General features: G+C 41.5%; 1 protein-coding gene across 2 annotated transcripts in view; it reads left to right on the top strand.

The window, feature by feature from the left end:
• Positions 1 to 23,537, top strand: part of elp4 (elongator acetyltransferase complex subunit 4) — a 57,455-nt gene that overhangs the window by 2,900 nt on the left and 31,018 nt on the right. For both annotated transcript variants that reach the window (XM_036586873.1, XM_036586872.1), the window contains exons 3-5: positions 1,371 to 1,492; positions 3,464 to 3,592; positions 6,362 to 6,489. In XM_036586873.1, coding sequence (XP_036442766.1) covers positions 1,371 to 1,492; positions 3,464 to 3,592; positions 6,362 to 6,489 — 379 coding nt within the window. The remainder of the gene's footprint in view (positions 1 to 1,370; positions 1,493 to 3,463; positions 3,593 to 6,361; positions 6,490 to 23,537) is intronic.

Here is a 23,537-nt window from a genome sequence, read left to right as displayed (position 1 = left end):
GAGTTTGGGGTCTGCGGGGAGGTTCCTCAGTGACAGTGTGAAGAGCTGTGGAATGGTTTCTCAGAGACGGAAGGAGGATCAGAACGTATAAGAAATATTTTGCTCGTTTGCTTCTGATTTACATTATTGTTATTTTTATATCTTGAAATTATAATGTTTATGAAAGTGTTATTATTGTTTATATTATAATATAATGTTATTATCGTCACTGCTGTCATTAACTAAACAGTTATTATGCTTTAGCAGTTTTGTACTGGAAACTCCTGAATTAAAGAGTAACTACACCCCACTATTTTCAGCTCCATCCCTGGCTCAAATTTTGAAAAATGCTCAAAAATGGGAAGGTCAAGCTGTTCATGGCTGTTACATCTGATTCAGTTCCGCCTCAAATTCACATTCCCCTTCATAAATCGAACCCTCGGTGCGTGCAGTCACTGAACAGAAATTAACGGCAAGCAACACTGGAACTATGGAATGCAAAATGAGATAAGAGGTTGACACAGTCGGTAACAATGGCCATTTAACCTTTCCTGAACCGTTTCACTTTCTGTAGCACCAGTGTTGCTTGCTGTTGATGTCTGTTCAGTTAGAGTGCTCTGTAATGTTCATATGATCCACGCAGTCATTCTGACAGACTAATATACTACAGGAATTATAGGGGGCAATATGCCTTCTATTGTTTCATTTAAAAAGTGCTCTGTAATGTTTATATGATCCACACAATATAATATAATAATCCACACAGTCATTCTGACAGACTGTAATACCCTACAGGAAGTGTAGGGGCGATATGACTTCTATTGTTTCATTTAAAAAGTGCTCTATATTTTGTAAAATGCGTGTTTTAATGATTAGCTTTAAACACTCAGTCTGAGAACTGTGTACAAATTATGAAAATTAAAGTTAAATTTATTCTCAGATCTTTGTGATTTGGAGAGAATTTGGTCACTTAGTTTGGAGAACATTTCTAAAAAGGTTTAACAAAAATACATTTTTTAATGTATTTATTTATTTTTTTTTTATTATTTAGTGTTTCTGTCAGTTCATATTACAACTCCCCTCTGTAAAACATGATTGATTTGATTGACATAAAAATTTATTGTGATGAAATTTTATGGTACTATATTAACACTAAAAATGTACATAATAATTTTATTTTGCCGTGCCCACTGGTGACATCATCAAAAATAAAAAGATGTTTTAGAGACGGGACTAAAAGTCATGTTCATTTAAATGGAAGACTACAGAGAATGAATTGTGATGAATATAAGCAGAAATCTGAAATAAAAAGATAAAAGATTCATTTTAGATTTCAAAATGAGTGTAAATTCAGTTTGATGATTCTGTGTTAAACTGTGTTTACGTTGTAGAGGAGGATCAGACTGATAGCTACTCGAGGCTGCTACTGCAGTACTTCCTGGCGGAGGGCGTGGTCTGCGGACATCAGCTCTACCTGGCCTCCGCCCGAGACCACCCTGACGACATCATACAGGTATTGTTCAAAAATCTGTTGCACACTTAAAATATGACCTGCACCTCTTTGGAATCTGATATATTCTCCATCAGCCCTGTCCACTGTTCATCACTGCCCCTCACACAGTAACATAAAAGCACAAAGAAAACACCTTAAAACACCTGAACTTTAAAGGGGAACTCCACCAGTTTTTTAAAAATTTCTTATAATTCAATGGTTAAGATGTAAACAGAGTCATTCAAAGTGGTTTGGTGATCTTCTAAATTTTATATGGAATGTTAATGATGGTAAAATAGTGGAAAATCTGAAATAATAAGTTTTCTTTTGGGACTATTTTGCCTCACAGCACCCTGCATGTATTCTTCCACCATGAATGGATTTTGAGGCCAAAATCTTCTCAAAACTATTATAAAACAATGTCGCAGACATCAGGCAGCGTATTCATAACAATTTCATGTAACAACTTTCTGTGAGGGAGCTTTTAGAGGTGGATGTCTGGTTCCTATCACCACCACTGTGAACAATTCTGTAAGTTTGTCTAGAAGGGAGCGTTTCACACCAAACCACTCTGAACGACTCTGTTCGGATCCTGCCAGTTTAACTAGGAATTCTAAAAAAATTGGTCAGTTTTACCTGTCCACCTGCAGTAGTGAAGGCAACACCTGGGCTGTTGTGATGGTAGTGTTTGATTGCATTCAGCTTTCACAAGAGCACTAGTGAGGTCAGGTACCGATGTTGCATGGTCAGTTCTGGATCACTCCAACACATCCCAAAGGTATTGGATGGACCTCCATCATTCCAGAGAACACAGTTCCACTGCTCCACAGCCCAATGCCAGGGGCTTTATACCCCTCCAGCCCATGCTTGGCATTGGGCATGGAGAGCTTAGGCTCATGTGAAGCTACTGCAGAGCATCCCTTTCTATTGGTCAGTGCTTTTCTGTGGAGATTATACAAGCTGAACATCTGTGTTAGCAATGAGAGCTTAAAGTAGCTCATTAGAAGAACTGTCTGGATACTTTTGGACACACTGCTTTTCCACCGTCCATTAACTGTACCTTTATTTTCTTTTCTCTGTCCTATCTGACTGTACCTGTCTCTATACCTGTTTCTATGCCTGTCTCTGTACCTGTTTCTAAGCCTGTCTCTGTACCTGTCTCTGTTCCCTTTTTCTATACCTGTCTCTGTACCTGTTTCTGTACCTGTCTTTGTTCCTGTTTCTGTACCTATTTCTGTACTTGTCTCTGTACCTGTTTCTATACCTGTCTCTATATCTATTTCTATACCTGTCTCTGTACCTGTTTCTATACCTGTCTCTATACCTGTTTCTGTACCTGTTTCTATACCTGTCTCTGTATCTGTTTCTATACCTGTCTCTGTACCTGTTTCTGTACCTATTTCTGTACCAGTTTCTATATTTGTCTCTGTACCTATTCCTATACCTGTCTCTGTGCCTGTCTCTGTGCCTGTCTCTGTACCTGTTTCTATACTTGTCTCTGTACCTGTCTCCGTACCTGTTACTATGTTTATTTTGTCTGCCTCGCTCTCATCATCTTTCATTAACATTTCCGAGAATGCCACAGTGCTGGTTTCGCTGCTCTGGGGGGTTTTACCTGTGTCCCTTAAAGAGGCTAACCTTAATGATAGTGGACAGGAGGTGCTGACTAGTCTTGAGAGTGTGTCATCAATGAGACTGTGCAGTTACACTCGAGTATGAGCTGTAATTCTGGCTGTTATTTATTAGACTGTGGTTTATTATTGTTATTATCTGATCTGTGTGGAATCCTTGAGGAGACCGAGGCCTTTTCTCCTTAACTCAGAGGGTTTCACTGCTTGATTACAAATTTTACATAGAGAATGAACAGCCAGTTTAGGTGTTTGGTCTGTATTCTGCTGTTTCTCTTAAATGATATTTGCTTATTTTAAAGGCTTCTGTTCATTTTCCTCTCTGATTACTCAGTTTTATTTGTGTTTGATTTTTGTTTGGTAGGATCTTCCGTTACCGATTTTGGATGATGATGTCACGCCAAATCTGGGTGAACTTCTCCCATCTGCAGACGCACAGCCTCCAGATGCCATGAAGATCGCCTGGCGCTACCAGAACCTTCCAAAAGTTCAGGTACACGCTCACTTACATTTTAAATTAAGTTTATTAAAAGTCCATTCACCCACTGAAATATGCGGTTCTGAGCACGGTGGGTAATCGTGACAGCAACATTTGCACAGGGACACGGTTCCACATGGAACATTCAAAATCTGGACTGAGCACATCACGGTTAGCTAACTGTGCTCAGAGCCACAGAACTGTTCAGTGGGATGACTTATCAACGTAGCTATTCACTGATTGGTTCTGTTTATGTCGGTATTGTGCTACAGCATCCTGCTGCATTTTTTCAAACTCAAATTAAATCAGTTTAGTTTGTTCACACGAACGCCAAATAAATGAAAACAGTGCACAATTTTAAATTTACCATTCACTAAATTCCAATGTTTCAGTCTAACACCAATTTCTAAATGTTAAACAGCACTGATAACCAGGAGAGAGTAGCTGGTTAGCATTAGCTTAGCTAGCATGCTGCCAGCTCTGCCAACCACAGGACAGGTTTGATTCTGACTAACAGAGGATACAATGAAGCAGCTTTAGATGGTAATGACTCTGAGGAAGCGAAGTCAAGTGTTGCGGTTTGCGCTTTATTTACACTTTTTCTTGCTGCCGTCCGCCGCACTGGCTCTCTCTGCTCGCCGCTGTTTTGTTGCTGAACCGTACTGAATGTGTCTGGGCCACTAAACAGTCAGATATGCTGTTTGCTGTCACACAGAGGCTTTTAGTGAGACACAAATACAGATGCGTGCTTTTTATGCTTTTTAGAATGCAGCAGTCAAACACACAGGCTAGCGAGCTAGCTCATTCATTCTCACTAGCAAGCTAGCTACTTTTGCAAGTGACCTACATTTTGTATTTCAGCTGAAGGACTGTACTGATGTGCAATGTGTTTTATGCTGTGTTATAAGCTATTATATTCAGTGTTGTGTGTTGTATCATGTTGATGACTGTGATGACTGTGATTGACTATGATGACTGATTGACTATGATGACTGATTGACTGTGATGACTGTGATTGACTGTAATTGTGAAAACTATGATTGATGATTGATCCGAATCACCGGCTCATATAATTTTTTATGAGTATATTTATGACAGTGTGTTCAGCGGCAGTCAGAGTGTGTTTAGTTCTCTGGCTGTGTGAAGTGTAGCGCTGTTTTAACTTGCTCTGCTTTGTTGAGGTTGACGTGATGGGTCAGTTTGGGTGTCAGTTTCACCTCTGACTCCGTCTCTGTAGCTGTGTTTCCTCATTTCTCTGACTTTGTAGAGTTTTATTGTGCAGGAATGTGTGTGTGTGAGTATGAGAGATTGTTTCTGCAATAAATCTATCACCGTGAGCACCCTCCCCCAATACACACCGTTCCAAATAGGTTCTGAAGCCTCCATTTACTGCAGCAGGATTACTCACACTAAGCCCGCTCAGACCGGGGTGGGTCGGGGTAGGGAATGGTTCATTCACTGTCAGCTCTGACACACAATGACCCCCAAAATGCCTCCAACATACTTCCCCCAACACTATTTCCTCCCCGCCCCCGCTCAGAGAAAGTCTCCTACTGTCTCTAATCCTCAAAACACTGCAGTTCAGAGATTTACCCTCTCTCACTCTCACTACATTACACTCTCACTCTCTATCACTCTCTCTCTCTCTCTTTCTTTCTCTCTCTATAACTCTCTCTCTCTCTCTCTTACTCTCACTATCACACCATTACTCTCTCTCTGTCACTTTTGGACTCTCTTTTTCTCACTATCACTCTATTAGTCTCTCTCTCTCACTCTAGAACTGCCTCAGTCTAATTTTGTTTAGAGTTTTAAAGAGTTGTACAAAGTAAAACAGAGATCTGTAGAATTAGAGTTCTAAAGAGTTCTATAGAGTCCTGTAGAGTTCTGTAGAGTTCTAGAAACTTTTATAGTTCTGTAGAGTTCTAGAAAGTTCCATAGAGTTCTATGGAGTCCTTTAGAGTTCTGTAGAGTTCTTAGATTAAGTCCAGTCAGGCAATTGTTGATCTGACCTGAGTTCAGCAGCAGCATTTTGGGGTCACTGATCCACATCAGAGCAGATTAGGGGCTCATTACGAGCTCTGGGGCTCCAACCCCCCTGCCCCTGAACAGATACCAACCCCCCCACTCCCCCAAATGACAGCAGAAAAAACATCTGCCTGCTCGTCAGTGTGCTTTTGTACGCCAGAGTGGTCAGTGTGGTCAGAAGGAGATTCTCTAAGTTCTCAGCAGAGTAAGAAGTGCACAGTAAACTGCAGAAGTGGCTTAGAAAGAAACAAAAACAAACAAAACCTGCACTTTAACTCTTTAAACTGACTCAGAGTCTGCGCTAAAAAGCTGGAAAATTTTTATTCAGTTTGTGTCACAAACTCACATGAATATGAACATAATTCACACATCGGTGATGTTTAGTTGTTATTCTGATAAAACAAATCACTTATAATCTCTCACTGATCAGAATGAGCTCACATGCTCAGTAATGTCAGACGGTATTTAATCCTCCTGCAACTTTTACTCAGTGATGAGAAACTCAGTGCAGCTCTGATTCTGACTGATGCTCTTCACTGTGTTCAGTATGAACCTGCAGCGCTGCAGCTCCTCCAGCAGCAGATCAAACAGCTTAAAGAGAAACATTCTCAGAATGTATCACTGGCCAGACGCTCGGTTCCATAGAGTTAAACACCGTTATAGTTGTAGATTTAGGGCTGTCTCTGTTGGTGCTGAAGTCTGAGTTCATGAATAAAAGGTGACGTTTCTTCTCCTTGTTGATGTTTCTGATCTTTCCAGACCGAGCTGGCCTCCTCATCTCGTTTTGGACATTACTATGACCTCTCTAAGCGGATGGACTCGCAGATGCTGCAGGCCACTCAGTTCCACACCTTCTACCTTCCGGAGGAAACAGAGAAGTGGAGCAGGTGAGCAGAACTTAAGCAGCACCTTCACTTCAGTCAACAGCTCAACTCTTAGGAGTCTGTTATTAGTTACTGTTTTCGGTAAAATAATTAGTGATTATTAGTCTATTAGGAGCTGTTATTGTCATTCTTAGAGTTATTAAATTACAGAATGTTGTGATTATTTAAATGTAATATAAAGTGCAATTACATAGTTACATAAAAATTTACATAATATTTCCATTCTGAATGAACAGGTTTAAAATTATTTCTGTTTGTATTAAAAGTCAAAAACAAATAATACTTATTAATAGGTAATATTTATAAAGGCATATTAAAATATCTTCTCTTCTACTCACGGACACTGATGTGATGGATTGAAAGTTTAGAATCTGCACTTTCCACAGTTTCTCCACTGTGGTGAATACTACAAATTAGATGTTAGAATTTAGATGTTGGATGACGCATGTTAAATGATGGAAGTTAGATGATGAATGTTGGATGATGGATGATGAATGTTGGATGTTGGGGGTTGGATGTTTGTAATGTCCTCCTCTTGTGATGTCCAAGGTTTCTGAGGAACCGTGACTGAGGCTGGTTTTTATGGTGTAGATGGACTCTAATAAAGCACTGAACTCATGCTCCTGCTGGGCGATGGCCGAGAGGCTGGATGGTGTTTGGTGAGTGCGGTGTTTGCGGTGTGGAGGTTTTTTACGGTTGTGAGGCGCTCAGAGCGTTTCAAACATTAAAGCCTGCCGGTTACCTCCACAGCGCAAACAAATCAATCTGGAGCTCCGGCTTTATGGAGCTCTCTGAGCTTTTTATGTCTGCAAACAGACGCGTGTCTGTTTATCAGCGTTAGTGCTGCAGCCGGCCCTGTTTGCTTGGGGGAGTGTGTGTTCCTGAGGCCTCAGTCAGTCTGAGAGCGTTCGTCCAGTCGGGAATCACTTGACGCTGAGGTTGGGTTGACGTACTTTCAGGAATTCTGTCGTCACTTTTCCTGACGCTGCGTTACTGTTGAGTTTATTATTGTTTTATGGTGATGCTGCCATAAAGCTTTTAGCTTTTAGCCTTTATCTGTATTTTCCAGCAGGCTGATGGATAGAGAGTCTCAGTGAAGAGCTGATCCACAGCTGTGACTCACACAGGCAGCCTGGAGCTGTTAGAACTGCTGCGATTGATCAACAATGAAAAGCTGTCAGTAAATAAAAACAGTAAATGATTACAGTTTGTATACAGAATGAGCTGAAGGATTTTCTCATAGAAACCGTTAAAGTTCCACATGGGTCATATTTTCACTATTAATCTGAGAAAATCAGTTTCTCATTCAAGATTTAAGATTGCGTTATTGTTATATATAAATATATATTTAAAATACAATTAAGGTTATACATTACATATAAAAATAAATGTAGTTTGTGATGTCACAACACATGGAGGTTTGGTTGGATCTAATTGGTCTACCTCATCTATAACTCTGTGTTATTAAGTTTAATAAAAAAAAAAATTGCAGCTTTCATGACTTGAAAATTTCACTCTTAAGTTGCGATTTTAATATATAAAATAGTAATTTATTTAGCCCCATCAGTCAACAAGCAGAAGTAAATAGAAGTCACACCAAACAGTGCAGGAATGAGGCAGATGGTACAGTAACACTGCGTTGTGAAGTGAGTTTGACTCTGGGTTGTAGTCATGTTTAATCTCTCATTTGTCAAATATTTGGCTTTTTTTGTCTTTCAAGCAAAAAGCAAAATGTTTCATCTGAAAAGTGGATGAAAGTTCAGCACATCGTTTTCTACAACTTTTTTTTTTTGGGGGGACTCCCCCAGTTAGGACTCCCCCAGTCACATGAAGCCAGCCACTGCATCTTTTCGAACTTTTCGAAGTTCTGTTATGTCAGCTAACAGACGCCTGTGCTGACTAGCATTGCGTTAAGTGATGGGGGGAGAAGGAGGGGCCTTTCTGCCTACCCAAAGAGAGCGAGGCCAGCTGTGCTCTCTTGGCCTCCCGGCCACGGATGGCTGTAGCATCACCAGGGATCGAACTTACGATCTCCTTATGATAGGGCCAACATTTAGACGGTTGCGCCGTTTATGTCTAAATGTGCAATTTAATTAGACTAAATTAATGTAATGCTCTATAACAGCTCGGATCCAGTTTTCTGGTTCTAGATTTAGCGGTCACAGGAAAGAATGACAGTAAGTGGCCAAACAGTCACGCCAACAGGTCAGTTAACTACCCGTTAATCACAACATCCAGGAGCAGAAACTGGATTTATGATATGGATCTGAAGAATTCAGCTTCATAATGTTTATATGATCCTCACTGGCTCTCTGACCGAAGACATCTGAATAATTGCAGCACTGTACTGAACTCAGACCCCCATTTGTTTACTTCGTTTCTTGTCAAAACGGTCATGTCCACTGGATAAATAGTTTGTCAGTTGTAAAAAATTCATGTGACAGCAAGTAAATGAACTAATTATATTAGGCTGAACTAAATACTTTAGATGAATGATTAGTCAAAGTATTTATTTGAGTTGAATAAAACTAGTTCAGTTGCTTGTGAGCATAATTTTGGTTGAACTAACAAACCTTTTTTTATATTGTAAAAGTTATTGTTTTTTCAGGAGATATCTGAGAGGAGATCAGATATAAGATAATCAAAGTGTGTAATGAAGGAGAAAGACAAGGAGAATAAGTGAGTTTCCAAAACTGGAGTGCAAAAACTGATTAAGAACTATAGAGAAAATGTGCCTCCTAACAACCACCTGGAAGACCTGCCCCCATCAGCCACTAACATGGTTTGAATGTTTGATTGACTGATGAGTCTATATTTGTGCTTTAATGTTGAGAAGCAGAAAATGATCAACCAACTTCTAAGACTGAACTTTGGAGGTGTGTCTGCAGATTTCTTTGAGAAACTGAAAGGGAGCCTCCTGAAAAGAATGGAAACAGTAATAAAGGTAAAGACTGACACACTGAACACTCACACAGCTTAGATTCGAGTTAGCCGTCGTATGATTTTCTGTTAAATGTGTTTTCTGCTTTTTTCCTGATATTTAAAAATATGTGTGCTTGTAATAAAGAGTGTCTCTGAACTTTGTGCATTATAGTCATTTAATTGAATAATAGTCTGTAGATTCATTGATTACAGCAGTAATTATTAGTTGGAGCTCCACTTGCTGTGAGACAGTAAAATCTTTTTCTCCGGTATTTCATAGCTTTGGGAGCTGATCAGAGTTCCTGCCTTCACAAAATTATCCTGAAGATTCAATGCCACTGTGACGTCTCCATACATACCCCAGGCCCATCCTCTCTCCGCTGTGGAGAAACTGAGCGTCGTTTTCCAGGCTGTTAAATCGCTCTGTTTCACTCCTGCTGTAATTGGCACTAATTGCTCTCCAGGTGAAGCCAAGCCTGTTGTTTCAGACGGAGGATTAATTAGCTCACCTGTTGGCCGTTAACCTCCACGGACTGAGCCTTTACTGAGCGTGCTCAGTGGGAATGGGGGGTTTAAGGGTGGGCTCTGATTCCTGCTCCCACAGACCTTCACGGTGCAAGGTCGGTGTGCGCGGCTGTGTTTGCCGAGGAGTAAACAAGCACTGCGATGTAGCTGATGGTCTGAAAGGTGCTGCAGGAAGCTGTGATCTCGTCTTGGTTTAGATACAGTTCTTAGTCGGTGGGTGATTCACGGCTTTCTCCACAGTTTCCTAGAAGACACGGAAGGCACAGATGGCAGGAGAAGCTCTCACACTGTTGAACAGCACAGCAACACACGCAAAGACGTGCGAAGAGTCTGAGATGAGTCGTGAAATGACCTAAAGTGACTGAGTTCAGCGATAACTGAGACGCTGTAGTGAGTCAGCGTAGCTGCAGAAGCCTCACTGATGTCCAGAAAACGTCCAATAAATCATAAAATTTGTGTCAACTCTTACATCATAGTACAATACAAATCAGTTTGGATTATTCTTATGACGTCACCCGATCACGCAGCCACTGTTTGGCAGTGCAATGATAGTAGTGTATGAGCTAACAGAACTAATTTTTAAAGCATATTATCTGATATATTTGAGTGTTTTGACATTTTTTTTTCTTTTGTTGCCGCAGTAACAAATTCTACCTAAACGGCTGAGATTTACAGCTGTGTTTCTTCTGCTGCGTCCCAAACGGCAGACTAGCTCACTAGACAGTGTGTAAAAACAGTGCAGCTCCATTAGAAATGCACTCATTATAACACTGCTGAGCCCAGAACGAGTCGGTTTGCATATGAGTTAGCTGTGGAAATGTTTCATCATTCTTAAAACAAACTCCATTTTTTAACAATTTAAAAAATTGAGCAATAAAAATTGTCTAAAATAACTCACTCCATTTTTTCTTCTGCTGTAAATTTACTGTTTTGGAGATACAAGGTTTTGTTCTTACAGCGATGATTTGCTGTGTGCTTGTTTGTGATATAAAAATCATCTTTTACCTGATTAATTAACAACTTTCAAGTGAACATTTGCGCTTTCGAAACTACACTGTGAGTTTATTCCACACCATTATGTAGAGGAACTAAAGGTACTTGATAACGGTGCAGATCTGCCCCCTGATTTAACCTGGAAACGCTGGTGGCAGTGATGGAAAAATCACTGTTCCGTTCTGTTTCAACACACTCGCTGACTGAAGCCTCAGGGGACTCGGCAGAGATGACAGCGGGGCAAAACTCTTAATTAATTTGATTTCATTAGCACTGTGTTAATGTGGGTCTGCAGACAGGCGGAGTCAGGCTGGCCTTCTGCTTTTCTCTAGAGAAGCAGCTTTGTGCATCGTGACTGCACAAGCCGGCCTGTTGAAACGCATGTTGATCTGTGGTGAAAGTTAATTTGTAAGCAGATCTTCACCAGAACTCAGCACGTTTCAGCAGTTCCTGCAAAGTCATTCAGAACCTTTAAAGAACGACTTTGTCTGCATTTTTCCCAATACAGCTTTTCCTCCTGCTTAATTATTCCCATTATTTTTTCTTTGGGTGACGATAAAATTAATTTCATGCTACAGTCGGTTCAGACAGAATTTTGTCGGCCACAGTCAGCTCAGACAGAATTTTGTGGGCTACAGTCGGGTTCAGACAGAATTTTGTGGTCTATAGTCGAGTACAGACAGATTTTTATGGACTACAGTTGCTTCTGACAGAATTTTGTGGGCTACAGTCAAATTCAGACAGAATTTCCGTGCCACAGTTGTGTTTAGACAAAATTTTGTGGGCTACATTCGGGTTCAGACAGACCTTTAGGGGTACAGTTGGGTTCAGAGAGAACTTTGTGGGCTACAGTTGGGTTCAGGCAGAATTTTGTCATCTACAGTCACGTTCAGGCTGTATTTTGCGGGCTACAGTTGGTTCCGACAGAATTTTGTGGGTTACAGTTGGGTTCAGACAGAATTTTGTGGGTTACAGTCGAGTTCAGGCAGATTTTTGTGGGCTGCAGTGGGTTCAGACAGAATTTTGTGGGCTACAGTTGAATTCAGACAGAATTTTGTTGTCTACAGTTGAGTTCAGACAGATTTTTGTGGACTACAGTCAGTTCAGACAGAATTTTGTGGTCTACAGTCAAGTTCAGACAGTTTTTTGTCGACTACAGTCGGATTCAGACAAAATTTCCGTGCCACAGTTGTGTTCAGGCAGAATTTTGTGGGCTACAATCAGTTCAGACAGAATTTTGTGGGCTACAGGTGGTTCAGACAGAATTTTGTGGGGCTACAGTTGTGTTCAGACATAATTTTGTGGGCTACAGTCGAATGCAGGCAGATTTTTGTGGACTACAGTTGGTTCAGACAGAATTTTGTGGGCTACAATCGAGTTCAGACAGAATTTTGGGGGTACAGCTGGGTTCAGGCAGATTTTTGTGGACTACAGTCAGTTCAGACAGAATTTTGTTGGCTACAGTCGGTTTCAGACAGAATTTCCATGCCACAGTTGTGTTCAGATAGAATTTTCAGCAGTTCATGCAAAGTCAGTCAGAACCTTTAAAGAACGACTTTGTCAGTTTTTTTCCCAATAGAGATTTTTCTCCTGCTTAATTATTCCCATTATTTTTTCTTTGGACGACGGTAAAATTAATTTCATGCTACAGTCGGCTCAGAAAGAATTTTGTGGGCTACATTCGGATTTAGACAGAATTTTTGTGCTACAGCCTGGTTCAGATGGAATTTTGTGAAGCTACAGTCGGTTTCAGATAGAACTTTGTGCGGCTACAATCGAGTTCAGACAGAATTTTGGGGGTACAGCTGGGTTCAGACAGATTTTTGTGGACTAGAGTCGATTCAGAGAGAATTTTGTGGGCTACAGTCAAATTCAGACAGAACTTCTGTGCCACATTTGTGTTCGGACAGAATTTTGTGGGCTACACTCAGGTTCAGACAGAACTTTTGGGGGTACAGTTGGGTTCAGACAGAACTTTGTGGGCTACAGTTGAGTTCAGGCAGATTTTTGTGGACTACAGTCGTTTCTGACAGAATTTTGTGGGCTACAGTTGGGTTCAGACAGAATTTCTGCGCCACGGTTGTGTTCAGACAGAATTTTGTGGGTTACAGTCGAGTTCAGACAGAATTTTGGGGGTACAGTTGGGTTCAGACAGAACTTTGTGGGCTACAGTTGGGTTCAGGCAGAATTTTGTGGGGCTACAGTTGGGTCCAGACAGAACTTTGTGGGCTACAGTCAGGTTCAGACAGAATTTTGTGGACTACAGTTGGTTCAGACAGAATTTTGTGGGCTACAGTCAGGTTCAGGCAGAATTTTGTGGGGCTACAGTTGGTTCATACAGAATTTTGTTGGCTACAGTCGAATTCAGACAGATTTTTGTGGACTACAGTCGGTTCAGACAGACTTTTGTGTGCTACAGTTGAATTCAAACAGAATTTTGTGGGGCTACAGTCGAGTTCATACAGAATTTTGTGGGCTACAGTCAGGTTGAGAGAATTTTGTGGGGCTACAATTGTGTTCAAACATAATTTTGTGGGCTACAGTTGGGTTCAGACAGAACTTTGTGGGCTACAGTTGGTTTCAGGCAGAATTTTGTCATCTGCAATCGGGTTCAGACAGGTTTTTGTGGTCTACAGTTGAGTTCAGGCAGATTTTTGTGGACTACAGTTGGTTCAGACAGAATTTTTTAGGCTACAGTTGAGTTCAGACAGAATTTTGTTGTCTTCAGTCGAGTTCAGACAGGTTTTTGTGGACTGCAGTCGGTTCAGACAGAATTTTGTGGGCTACAGTCGAATTCAGACAAAATTTCCATGCCACAGTTGTGTTTAGACAGAATTTTGTGGGTTACAGTCAAATTCAGACAGAAATTTGGGGGTACAGTTGGGTTTAGACAGAACCTTGTGGGCTACAATCAGGTTCAGGCAGAATGTTGTGGGGCTACAGTTGTGTTCAGACAGTATTTTGTTGGCTACAGTCGGGTTCAGACAGAATTTTGTGGACTACAGTCAGGTTCCGACAGAATTTTGTGGGCTACAGTTGGTTCATACAGAATTTTGTGGGCTACAGTCAGTTCAGAGTTTTTTGGGCTACAGTCAGGTTGAGACAGAATTTTGTGGGGCTACAGTTGGGTTCAGACAGAATTTTGTGGGCTACAGTCAAATTCAGACAGAATTTTGTGGGCTTCAGTTGGGTTCAGACAGATTCTTGGGCCTACAGTCAGTTCAGAAGAATTTTGTGGGCTACGGTCGGGTTCAGAAAGAATTTTGTTGTGTACGGTTGGTTCAGAATAATTTTGTGGGCTACGGTCGGGTTCAGAAAGAATTTTGGGGGTACAGTTGGGTCCAGACAGAACTTTGTGGGCTACAGTTGTGTACATTCAGAATTTTGTCATCTACAGTCGGGGTTGAGACAGAATTTTGATGTCTACAGTCGGGTTCAGACAGAACTTTGTGGGCTACAGTCAGGTTCAGGCAGAATTTTGTCATCTACAGTCGGATTTCAGACAGAATTTTGTTGTCTACAGTCGGGTTCAGACAGAATTTTGTGGTCTACAGTCGAGTTCAGGCAGATTTCTGTGGACTACAGTTGGTTCAGACAGAATTTTGTGTGCTACAGTCGAATTCAGACAGAATTTTGTGGGGCAACAGTTGAGTTCAGATGGAATTTTATGGGGCTACAGTCATGTTCATACAGAACTTTGTGAGCTACATTCAGGTTCAGACAGAACTTTAGGGGTACAGTTGCGTTTACACAGAACTTTGTGGGCTACGGTTGGGTTCAGGCAGAATTTTGTCATCTACAGTCAGGTTCAGGCAGATTTTTGTAGAATAGAGCTGATTCAGGCTGAATTTTGTGGGGCTACAGTCGGTTCAGACAGAATTTTGTGGGCTACAGTTGTGTTCAGGCAGAATTTTGTGGTCTACACTCGAGTTCAGGCAGATTTTTGTGGACTGCAGTTGGTTCAGACAGAATTTTGCGGGCTATAGTCAAATTCAGACAGAATTTTGTGGGCTACAGTTGGTTCAGACAGAATTTTGTGGGCTACAGTCAGTTCAGAGTCTTTTGGGCTACAGTCACGTTGAGACACAATTTTGTGGGACTACAGTCGAGTTCAGACAGAATTTTGTGGGCTACAGTCGAATTCAGACAGAATTTTGTGGGCTACAGTCGGGTTCAGACAGAATTTTGTTGTCTACGGTCGGTTCAAACAGAATTTTGTAGGCTACAGTCGGGTTCAGAAAGAACTTTTGGGGGTACAGTTGGGTCCAGACAGAACTTTGTGGGCTTCAGTCGGGTTAAGGCAGAATTTTGTCATCTACAGTCGGGGTTCAGACAGAATTTTGTTGCCTACAGTCGGGTTCAGACAGAATTTTGTGGTCTACAGTCGAGTTCAGGCAGATTTCTGTGGACTACAGTTGGTTCGGACAGATTTTTGTGGACTACAGTCAGTTCAGACAGAATTTTGTTGGCTACAGTCGGTTTCAGACAGAATTTCCGTGCCACAGTTGTGTTCAGACAGAATTTTCAGCAGTTGATGCAAAGTCAGTCAGAACCTTTAAAGAACGACTTTGTCAGTTTTTTTCCCAATACAGATTTTTCTCCTGCTTAATTATTCCCATTATTTTTTCTTTGGATGACGGTAAAATTAATTTCATGCTACAGTCGGTTCAGAAAGAATTTTGTGGGCTACATTCGGATTTAGACAGAATTTTCGTGCTACAGCCTGGTTCAGGTGGAATTTTGTGGGCTACAGTCGGTTTCACATAGAACTTTGTGCGGCTACAATCGAGTTTTGGGGGTACAGCTGGGTTCAGACAGATTTTTGTGGACTACAGTCGATTCAGAGAGAATTTTGTGGGCTACAGTCAAATTCAGACAGAATTTCTGTGCCACAGTTGTGTTCAGATAGAATTTTGTGGGCTACACTCAGGTTCAGACAGAACTTTTGGGGGTACAGTTGGGTCCAGATAGAATTTTGTGGTCTACAGTTGAGTTCAGGCAGATTTTTGTGGACTACAGTCGGTTCTGACAGAACTTTGTGGGCTACAGTCGAATTCAGACAGAATTTCTGTGCCACAGTTGTGTTTAGACAGAATTTTGTGGGTTACAGTCGAGTTCAGACAGAATTTTGGGGGTACAGTTGGGTTCAGACAGAACTTTGTGGGCTACAGTTGGGTTCAGACAGAACTTTGTGGGCTACAGTCGGGTTTAGACAGATTCTTGGGGCTACAGTCGGTCCAGACAGAATTTTGTGGGGCTACAGTCAGGTTCAGGCAGAATTTTGTGGGGCTACAGTTGGGTTCAGACCGAATTTTTTTGTCTACAGTCGAATTCAGACAGATTTTTGTGGACTACAGTCGGTTCAGACAGACTTTTGTGTGCTACAGTTGAATTCAGACAGAATTTTGTGGGGCAACAGTCGAGTTCAGACAGATTTTTATGGGCTACAGTTGGTTCATACAGAATTTTGTGGGCTACAGTCAGGTTGAGAGAATTTTGTGGGGCTACAGTTGGGTTCAGACAAAATTCTTTTGGGCTACAGTCGGATTCAGACAGAATTTTGTGGGGCTACAGTTGTGTTCAAACATAATTTTGTGGGCTACAGTTGGGTTCAGACAGAACTTTGTGGGCTACAGTCGGTTTCACGCAGAATTTTGTCATCTGCAGTCGGGTTCAGACAGGTTTTTGTGGTCTACGGTTGAGTTCAGGCAGATTTTTATGGAATACAGTTGGTTCAGACAGAATTTTTTAGGCTACAGTTGAATTCAGACAAAATTTTGTTGTCTTCAGTCGAGTTCAGACAGGTTTTTGTGGACTGCAGTCGGTTCTGACAGAATTTTGTGGGCTACAGTCGAATTCAGACAGAATTTCCATGCCACAGTTGTGTTTAGACAGAATTTTGTGGGTTACAGTTGGGTTCAGACAGTATTTTGTTGGCTACAGTCAGGTTCAGACAGAATTTTGTGGACTACAGTCAGGTTCCGACAGAATTTTGTGGGCTACAGTTGGTTCATACAGAATTTTGTGGGCTACAGTCAGTTCAGAGTTTTTTGGGCTACAGTCAGGTTGAGACAGAATTTTGTGGGGCTACAGTTGGGTTCATACAGAATTTTGTGGGCTACAGTTAAATTCAGACAGAATTTTGTGGGCTACAGTTGGGTTCAGACAGATTCTTGGGGCTACAGTCGGTTCAGAAGAATTTTGTGGACTACGGTCGGGTTCAGAAAGAATTTTGGGGCTACAGTTGGGTCCAGATAGAACTTTGTGGGCTACAGTTGGGTTCAGGCAGAATTTTGTCATCTACAGTCGGGGTTCAGACAGAATTTTGTTGTCTACAGTCGGGTTCAGACAGAACTTTGTGGGCTACAGTTGGGTCCAGGCAGAATTTTGTCATCTACAATCGGGGTTCAGACAGAATTTTGTTGTCTACAGTCGGGTTCAGACAGAATTTTGTGGGGCAACAGTTGAGTTCAGACGGAATTTTATGGGGCTACAGTCATGTTCATACAGAATTTTGTGGGCTACAGTCGGTTCGGACGGAATTTTGTGGGCTACAATCGGGTTCAGACAGATTTTTGGGGCTACAGTCGGTCCAGACAGAATTTTGTGGGCTGCAGTTGAATTCAAACAGAATTTCCGTGCCACAGTTGTGTACAGTCAGAATTTTGTGGGCTACATTCAGGTTCGACATTTGAATTCAGACAGAATTTCCGTGCCACAGTTGTGTACAGTCAGAATTTTGTCATCTACATTCAGGTTCAGACAGAACTTCAGGGGTACAGTTGCGTTTAGACAGAACTTTGTGGGCTACAGTTGGGTTCAGGCAGAATTTTGTCATCTACAGTCAGGTTCAGGCAGATTTTTGTAGAATAGAGCTGATTCAGGCTGAATTTTGTGGGGCTACAGTCAGTTCAGACAGAATTTTGTGGGCTACAGTTGTGTTCAGACAGAATTTTGTGGGCTACACTCGAGTTCAGGCAGATTTTTGTGGACTGCAGTTGGTTCAGACAGAATTTTGCGGGTTACAGTCAAATTCAGACAGAATTTTGTGGGCTACAGTTGGTTCAGACAGAATTTTGTGGGCTACAGTCAGTTCAGAGTCTTTTGGGCTACAGTCGAGTTCAGACAGAACTTTGTGGGCTACAGTCGAATTCAGACAGAATTTTGTAGGCTACAGTCGGGTTCAGACAGAATTTTGTTGTCTACGGTCGGTTCAAACAGAATTTTGTGGGCTACGGTCGGTTCAAACAGAATTTTGTGGGCTACAGTCGGTTCAGAAAGAACTTTTGGGGGTACAGTTGGGTCCAGACAGAACTTTGTGGGCTATAGTCGGGTTCAGGCAGAATTTTGTCATCTATAGTCGGGGTTCAGACAGAATTTTCTTGTCTACAGTCGGGTCAGACAGAATTTTGTGGTCTACAGTCGAGTTCAGGCAGATTTCTGTGTACTACAGTTGGTATAGACAGAATTTTATGGTCTACAGTTGAGTTCAGGCAGAATTTTGCGGGCTACGGTCAAATTCAGACCGAATTTTGTGGGCTACAGTTGGCTCATACAGAATTTTGTGGGCTACTGTCGAATTCAGACAGAATTTTGTGGGGCAACAGTTGAGTTCAGACAGGTTTTTGTGGACTACAGTCGGTTCTGACAGAATTTCCATGCCACAGTTGTGTTTAAACAGAATTTTGTGGGTTACAGTCAGGTTTAGACAGAATTTTTGGGGTACAGTTGGGCTAAGACAGAACTTTGTGGGCTACAATTAGGTTCAGGCAGAACTTTGTGGGGCTACAGTTGGGTTCAGACAGTATTTTGTTGGCTACAGTCGGGTTCAGACAGATTCTTGGGGCTACAGTCGGTCCAGACAGAATTTTGTGGGCTACAGTCAGGTTCAGACAGAATTTTGTGGGCTACAGTTGGTTCAGACAGAATTTTATGGTCTACAGTCGAGTTCAGGCAGATTTCTGCGGGCTACAGTCAAATTCAGACAGAATTTTGTGGGCTACAGTCGAATTCATACAGACTTTTGTGTGCTACAGTTGAGTTCAGAGTTTTTTGGGCTACATTCAGGTTGAGACAGAATTTTGTGGGGCTACAGTCGAGTTCAGACAGAATTTTGTCATCTGCAGTCGAATTCAGACAGAATTTTGTGGGCTACAGTCGAGTTCAGGCCGATTTTTGTGGACTACAGTTGGTTCAGACAGAATTTTGTGAGCTACAGTTGAATTCAGACCGAATTTTCTTGTCTACAGTCGAATTCAGACATAATTTTGTGGACTACACTCGGTTCAGACAGACTTTTGTGTGCTACAGTTGAATTCAGATAGAATTTTGTGGGGCTACAGTCGAGTTCAGACAGGTTTTTGTGGGCTACAGTTGGTTCATACAGAATTTTGTGGGCTACAGTCAGGTTGAGAGAATTTTATGGGGCTACAGTTGGGTTCAGACAAAATTCTTTTGGGCTACAGTCGGGTTCAGAAAGAATTTTGTGGGGCTACAGTTGTGTGCAAACATAATTTTGTGGTCTACAGTTGAGTTCAGACAGAACTTTGTGGGCTACAGTCGGTTTCAGGCAGAATTTTGTCATCTGCAGGGCTCCTGAGTGGCGCAACCATCTAAGCGTTGGCCCTATCATCAGGAGATCACGAGTTCGATCCCTGGTGATGCTACAGCCATCCGTAGCCGGGAGTCCGAGAGAGCACAATTGGCCTCGCTCTCTCTTGGTGGGTGGGATGGCGGCCCTTCTCCCCCCATCACTCACTCAGCGCGATGCTAGTCAGCGCAGGCGTCTGTTAGCTGACGTAACAGATCTGGCAGTTGGCGCTTTCCTCCGAGCGCGTTCAGCTGTCCAGTGACGTTGCGTGAGTGGCAGCTCGAAAAGAAAGTGGTGGCTGGCTTCACAGGTCTCGGAGGAAACCTGTGTTAGCTTTCACCCTCCTAGCGTTGATAGCATTGTGTGACTGGGGGAGTCCTAACTAGCGGGGTGGAATTGGCTACGACTAAGTTGGGGAGAAAATTGGGGTAAAAAAAAGTCGGGTTCAGACAGAATTTTCTGGTCTACAGTTGAATTCAGATAGAATTTTGTTGTCTTCAGTCGAGTTCAGACAGGTTTTTCTGGACTGCAGTCGGTTCTGACAGAATTTTGGGGGTACAGTTGGGTTTAGACAGAACCTTGTGGGCTACAATCAGGTTCAGGCAGAATTTTGTGGGGCTACAGTTGGGTTCAGACAGAATTTTGTGGGCTACAGTCAAATTCAGACAATTTTGTCGGCTACAGTCGAATTCAGACAGAATTTTGTGGGCTACAGTTGGTTCATACAGAATTTTGTGGGCTACAGTAAGTTCAGAGTTTTTTGGGCTACAGTCAGGTTGAGACAGAATTTTGTGGGGCTACAGTTGGGTTCATACAGAATTTTGTGGGCTACAGTCAAATTCAGACAGAATTTTGTGGGCTACAGTTGGTTCATACAGAATTTTGTGGGCTACAGTCAGTTCAGAGTTTTTTTTGGGCTACAGTCAGGTTGATACAGAATTTTGTGGAGCTACAGTCAAGTTCAGACAGAATTTTGTGGGCTACAGTCGAACTCAGACAGAATTTTGTGGGCTACAGTCGGGTTCAGACAGATTCTTGGGGCTACAGTCGGTTCAGAAGAATTTTATGGGCTACGGTCGGGTTCAGACAGAATTTTGTTGTCTATGATCGGTTCAAACAGAATTTTGTGGGCTACAGTCGGGTTCAGAAAGAACTTTTCGGGGTACAGTTGGGTCCAGACAGAACTTTGTGGGCTACAGTCGGGTTCAGGCAGAATTTTTTCATCTACAGTTGGGGTTCAGACAGAATTTTGTTGTCTACAGTCGGTTCAGACAGAATTTTGTGTGCTACAGGCGAATTCAGACAGAATTTTTTGGGGCAACAGTTGAGTTCAGATGGAATTTTATGGGGCTACAGTCATGTTCATACAGAATTTTGTGGGCTACATTCGCTTTCAAACAGAATTTTGTGGGCTCCAATCAGATTCAGACAGAATTTTGTGGGGCTACAGTCAGGTTCAGACTGAATTTTGTCAGCTACAGTCGGTTCAGAGTAGAATTTTTTGGGCTACAGTCGGTTTAGATAAAATTTTGTGGGCTACATTCGGTTTCAAACAGAATTTTGTGGGCTCCAATCAGGTTCAGACAGAATTTTGTCGGCTACAGTCGCTTTCAGACTAAATTTTGTGGTCTACGATCGTGTTCAGACAGAATTTTGGGGCTACAATTGGGTTCAAACAGAAATTTGTGGGCTACAGTCGAATTTTTTGGGGCTAAAATGGGTTAAGAGAGAATTTTTTGAGGCTACAATCGGTTTAGACAGAATTTGGTGGGGCTACAGTCGGTTCCGACAGAATTTTGTGGGCTACAGTCGAGTTCAGACAGAATTTTGGGGCTACATATATGTTCAGACAGAATTTTTTTGGCTACGCTCGGGTTCAGACAGAATTTTGTGGGGCTACAGTCGGTTCAAACAGAATTTTTTGGGCTACAGTCGGGTTCTGACAGAATTTTGTGGGGCTACAGTCGAGTTCAGACAGATTTTTGTGTGGCTACAGTCAGTTCAGACAGAATTTTGTAGGATTCAGACAAGGTTAGGATAGCTACTGAAAAATTAGTAGTTAGCTATTTTGTAGCTACTTTGCCAAAATTTGTAGCTAGCTACTTTTTGAAAAGTAGTGCACTACTTTTTAGCTACTTTCAAAGCGCGGTTGTCAGAATGTTTGTGAATCTCCACCTGACACCGCAAACAAGCCCAACTTAAAGTGTGAACAAGACACTGCATTTAATCATGTACCAGAAAGAAACATACAAATGAAAAGCTGCAAATATACAAAAAGATCACCAATAAGTAATTGTAACCAACAATCAAACTTACACGACCAAAGGTGTGATATCCAACAAAAATGTAGATTAAGTAAAAGCAAAGTCAATCATTACAGGTGTTTTCCTTAAAAAAATCAACAAAAATAACCGAATACAAACCAAACAATTTTGTGCAAAGCATTGTCAACTGTTAAAAATAAAAGTGCTCCAATTTAAATATTTCAGCAAGAAATGTACAGACATGACATTCAGAGTCCTTTGTTGAACTTCAGCAACACTTCAGCCTCAAAATTGTTATCAGTGACCCTGGCTCTGCGGAGTATTATTAGTAATAGTCTATTACGAAATTGTTTTTTTCCAATTTAGCTAAGGCAGGGGTCAGCTTATAACTGCTGCGGAGTAGTATTAGTAATAGTCTATTACGAAAATGTTTTTTTTTCACTTTAGCTAAAGCAGGGGTCAGCTTATAACTGCCAACAGGGCCGTAACTAGGATCAGAATTTTTGTGAGGTCCATTTTGCAGAAATGTTAATAAGTTTCTCCTTTTGTTTTTTTATTCAATCACTGCTCCTTTTTTACCCATCTATAACTGTTATGCACCTTTTTCTTTCATTTGTTCCTTCTTCATCCCTCCATTCTTCCATAAACTGCTATTAATGTTCCATAAACTTATTTGACTTAAATTGCCCTGTTTAAGTTTAATTAATCATTTAACTATTTATTTATGTGTTTATTTTCAGCTAAAAAATACATTAAACCTACATTAAATCAGGCGATAGTTTAAATCTGATTTTGTTTCATTTACCTCTCTCTCTATCTTTGCTTGTCTCTTTTGCATCCCTGTACTAACTGATTATTGTAAAAGCACACATTAAACATATGTTAAAAAGGCTGTCTGTACCAAAGCCCAGCTAAAGGGAAAGGCGGCTACTCATATAGTTAATGAGACAAAATATAGTCTAATGTACCTGCTGATTTCTAAATGTTTGCTACATGATACTATACCGTGTATATGCTGGTTAACAGTGAACTTTCTTATGTTGCTTGTAGTATGAGTAGGTAACACAATATAACTTCACATCTAATCTCTAATATAGCCTACTATGGAGCCTGTAGCCTAAACTGAGGAGCTACTGGAGCTAGACTAAAGTGTGCTGATTTGGCTAGCCACATTACGAGCAGTCCAAACAAAAAATGAAATATAAGGTTTTCATTTTACAATCTTAATGTTAATTGTGCTCAAACTCTCAGCTAGCTACATTTTTGCCATAGCGATGTTATGTGTTAGCTTATAGCGTGTGTGCTGCATACCTGAACAGCTCAAGAAGTCAAAGTTACTCTGGTTCTCTGGGCTGTGTAGCGTCTCGTACAGAGACAAACAGCAGGCAGATCGGTCTATGGCAGGGCCACAGCTGTACTGAGGTCAGCTGAGAACCTATAACTGCTCGCTGTGTAGTTTCAGCGCTTTTTGAATCTTATAAAATCCTGAGAAACTTCTGAGGAGCTTGGAGTCCTAACGCTAGTTATGAACGTCAGAGGCACTGATTACTGAAGTAATTGTGGACAGCAACATTCAATAAGCGGCGATTGGAGGGTTGAGAAAATAACGCGGAGCTTGGCAGATTTTGACTGGCGTAATATTCTGTCCCCAGATTTAAGACGAACATCAATAATTTGGAGACGAATGGATTTATTTGCATTTATAATCACTCCAGCCGGTTTCCGGATGCGTTTAATCTGCAACGAGAAACTGTCAA

Source organism: Colossoma macropomum, unplaced genomic scaffold (genome assembly GCF_904425465.1).
Source record: "Colossoma macropomum unplaced genomic scaffold, Colossoma_macropomum, whole genome shotgun sequence".
Classification (NCBI taxonomy): Eukaryota; Metazoa; Chordata; class Actinopteri; order Characiformes; family Serrasalmidae; genus Colossoma; species Colossoma macropomum.
Note: the sequence above shows the minus strand (reverse complement) of the source record. Positions and strands in the feature narration are given on the sequence as shown.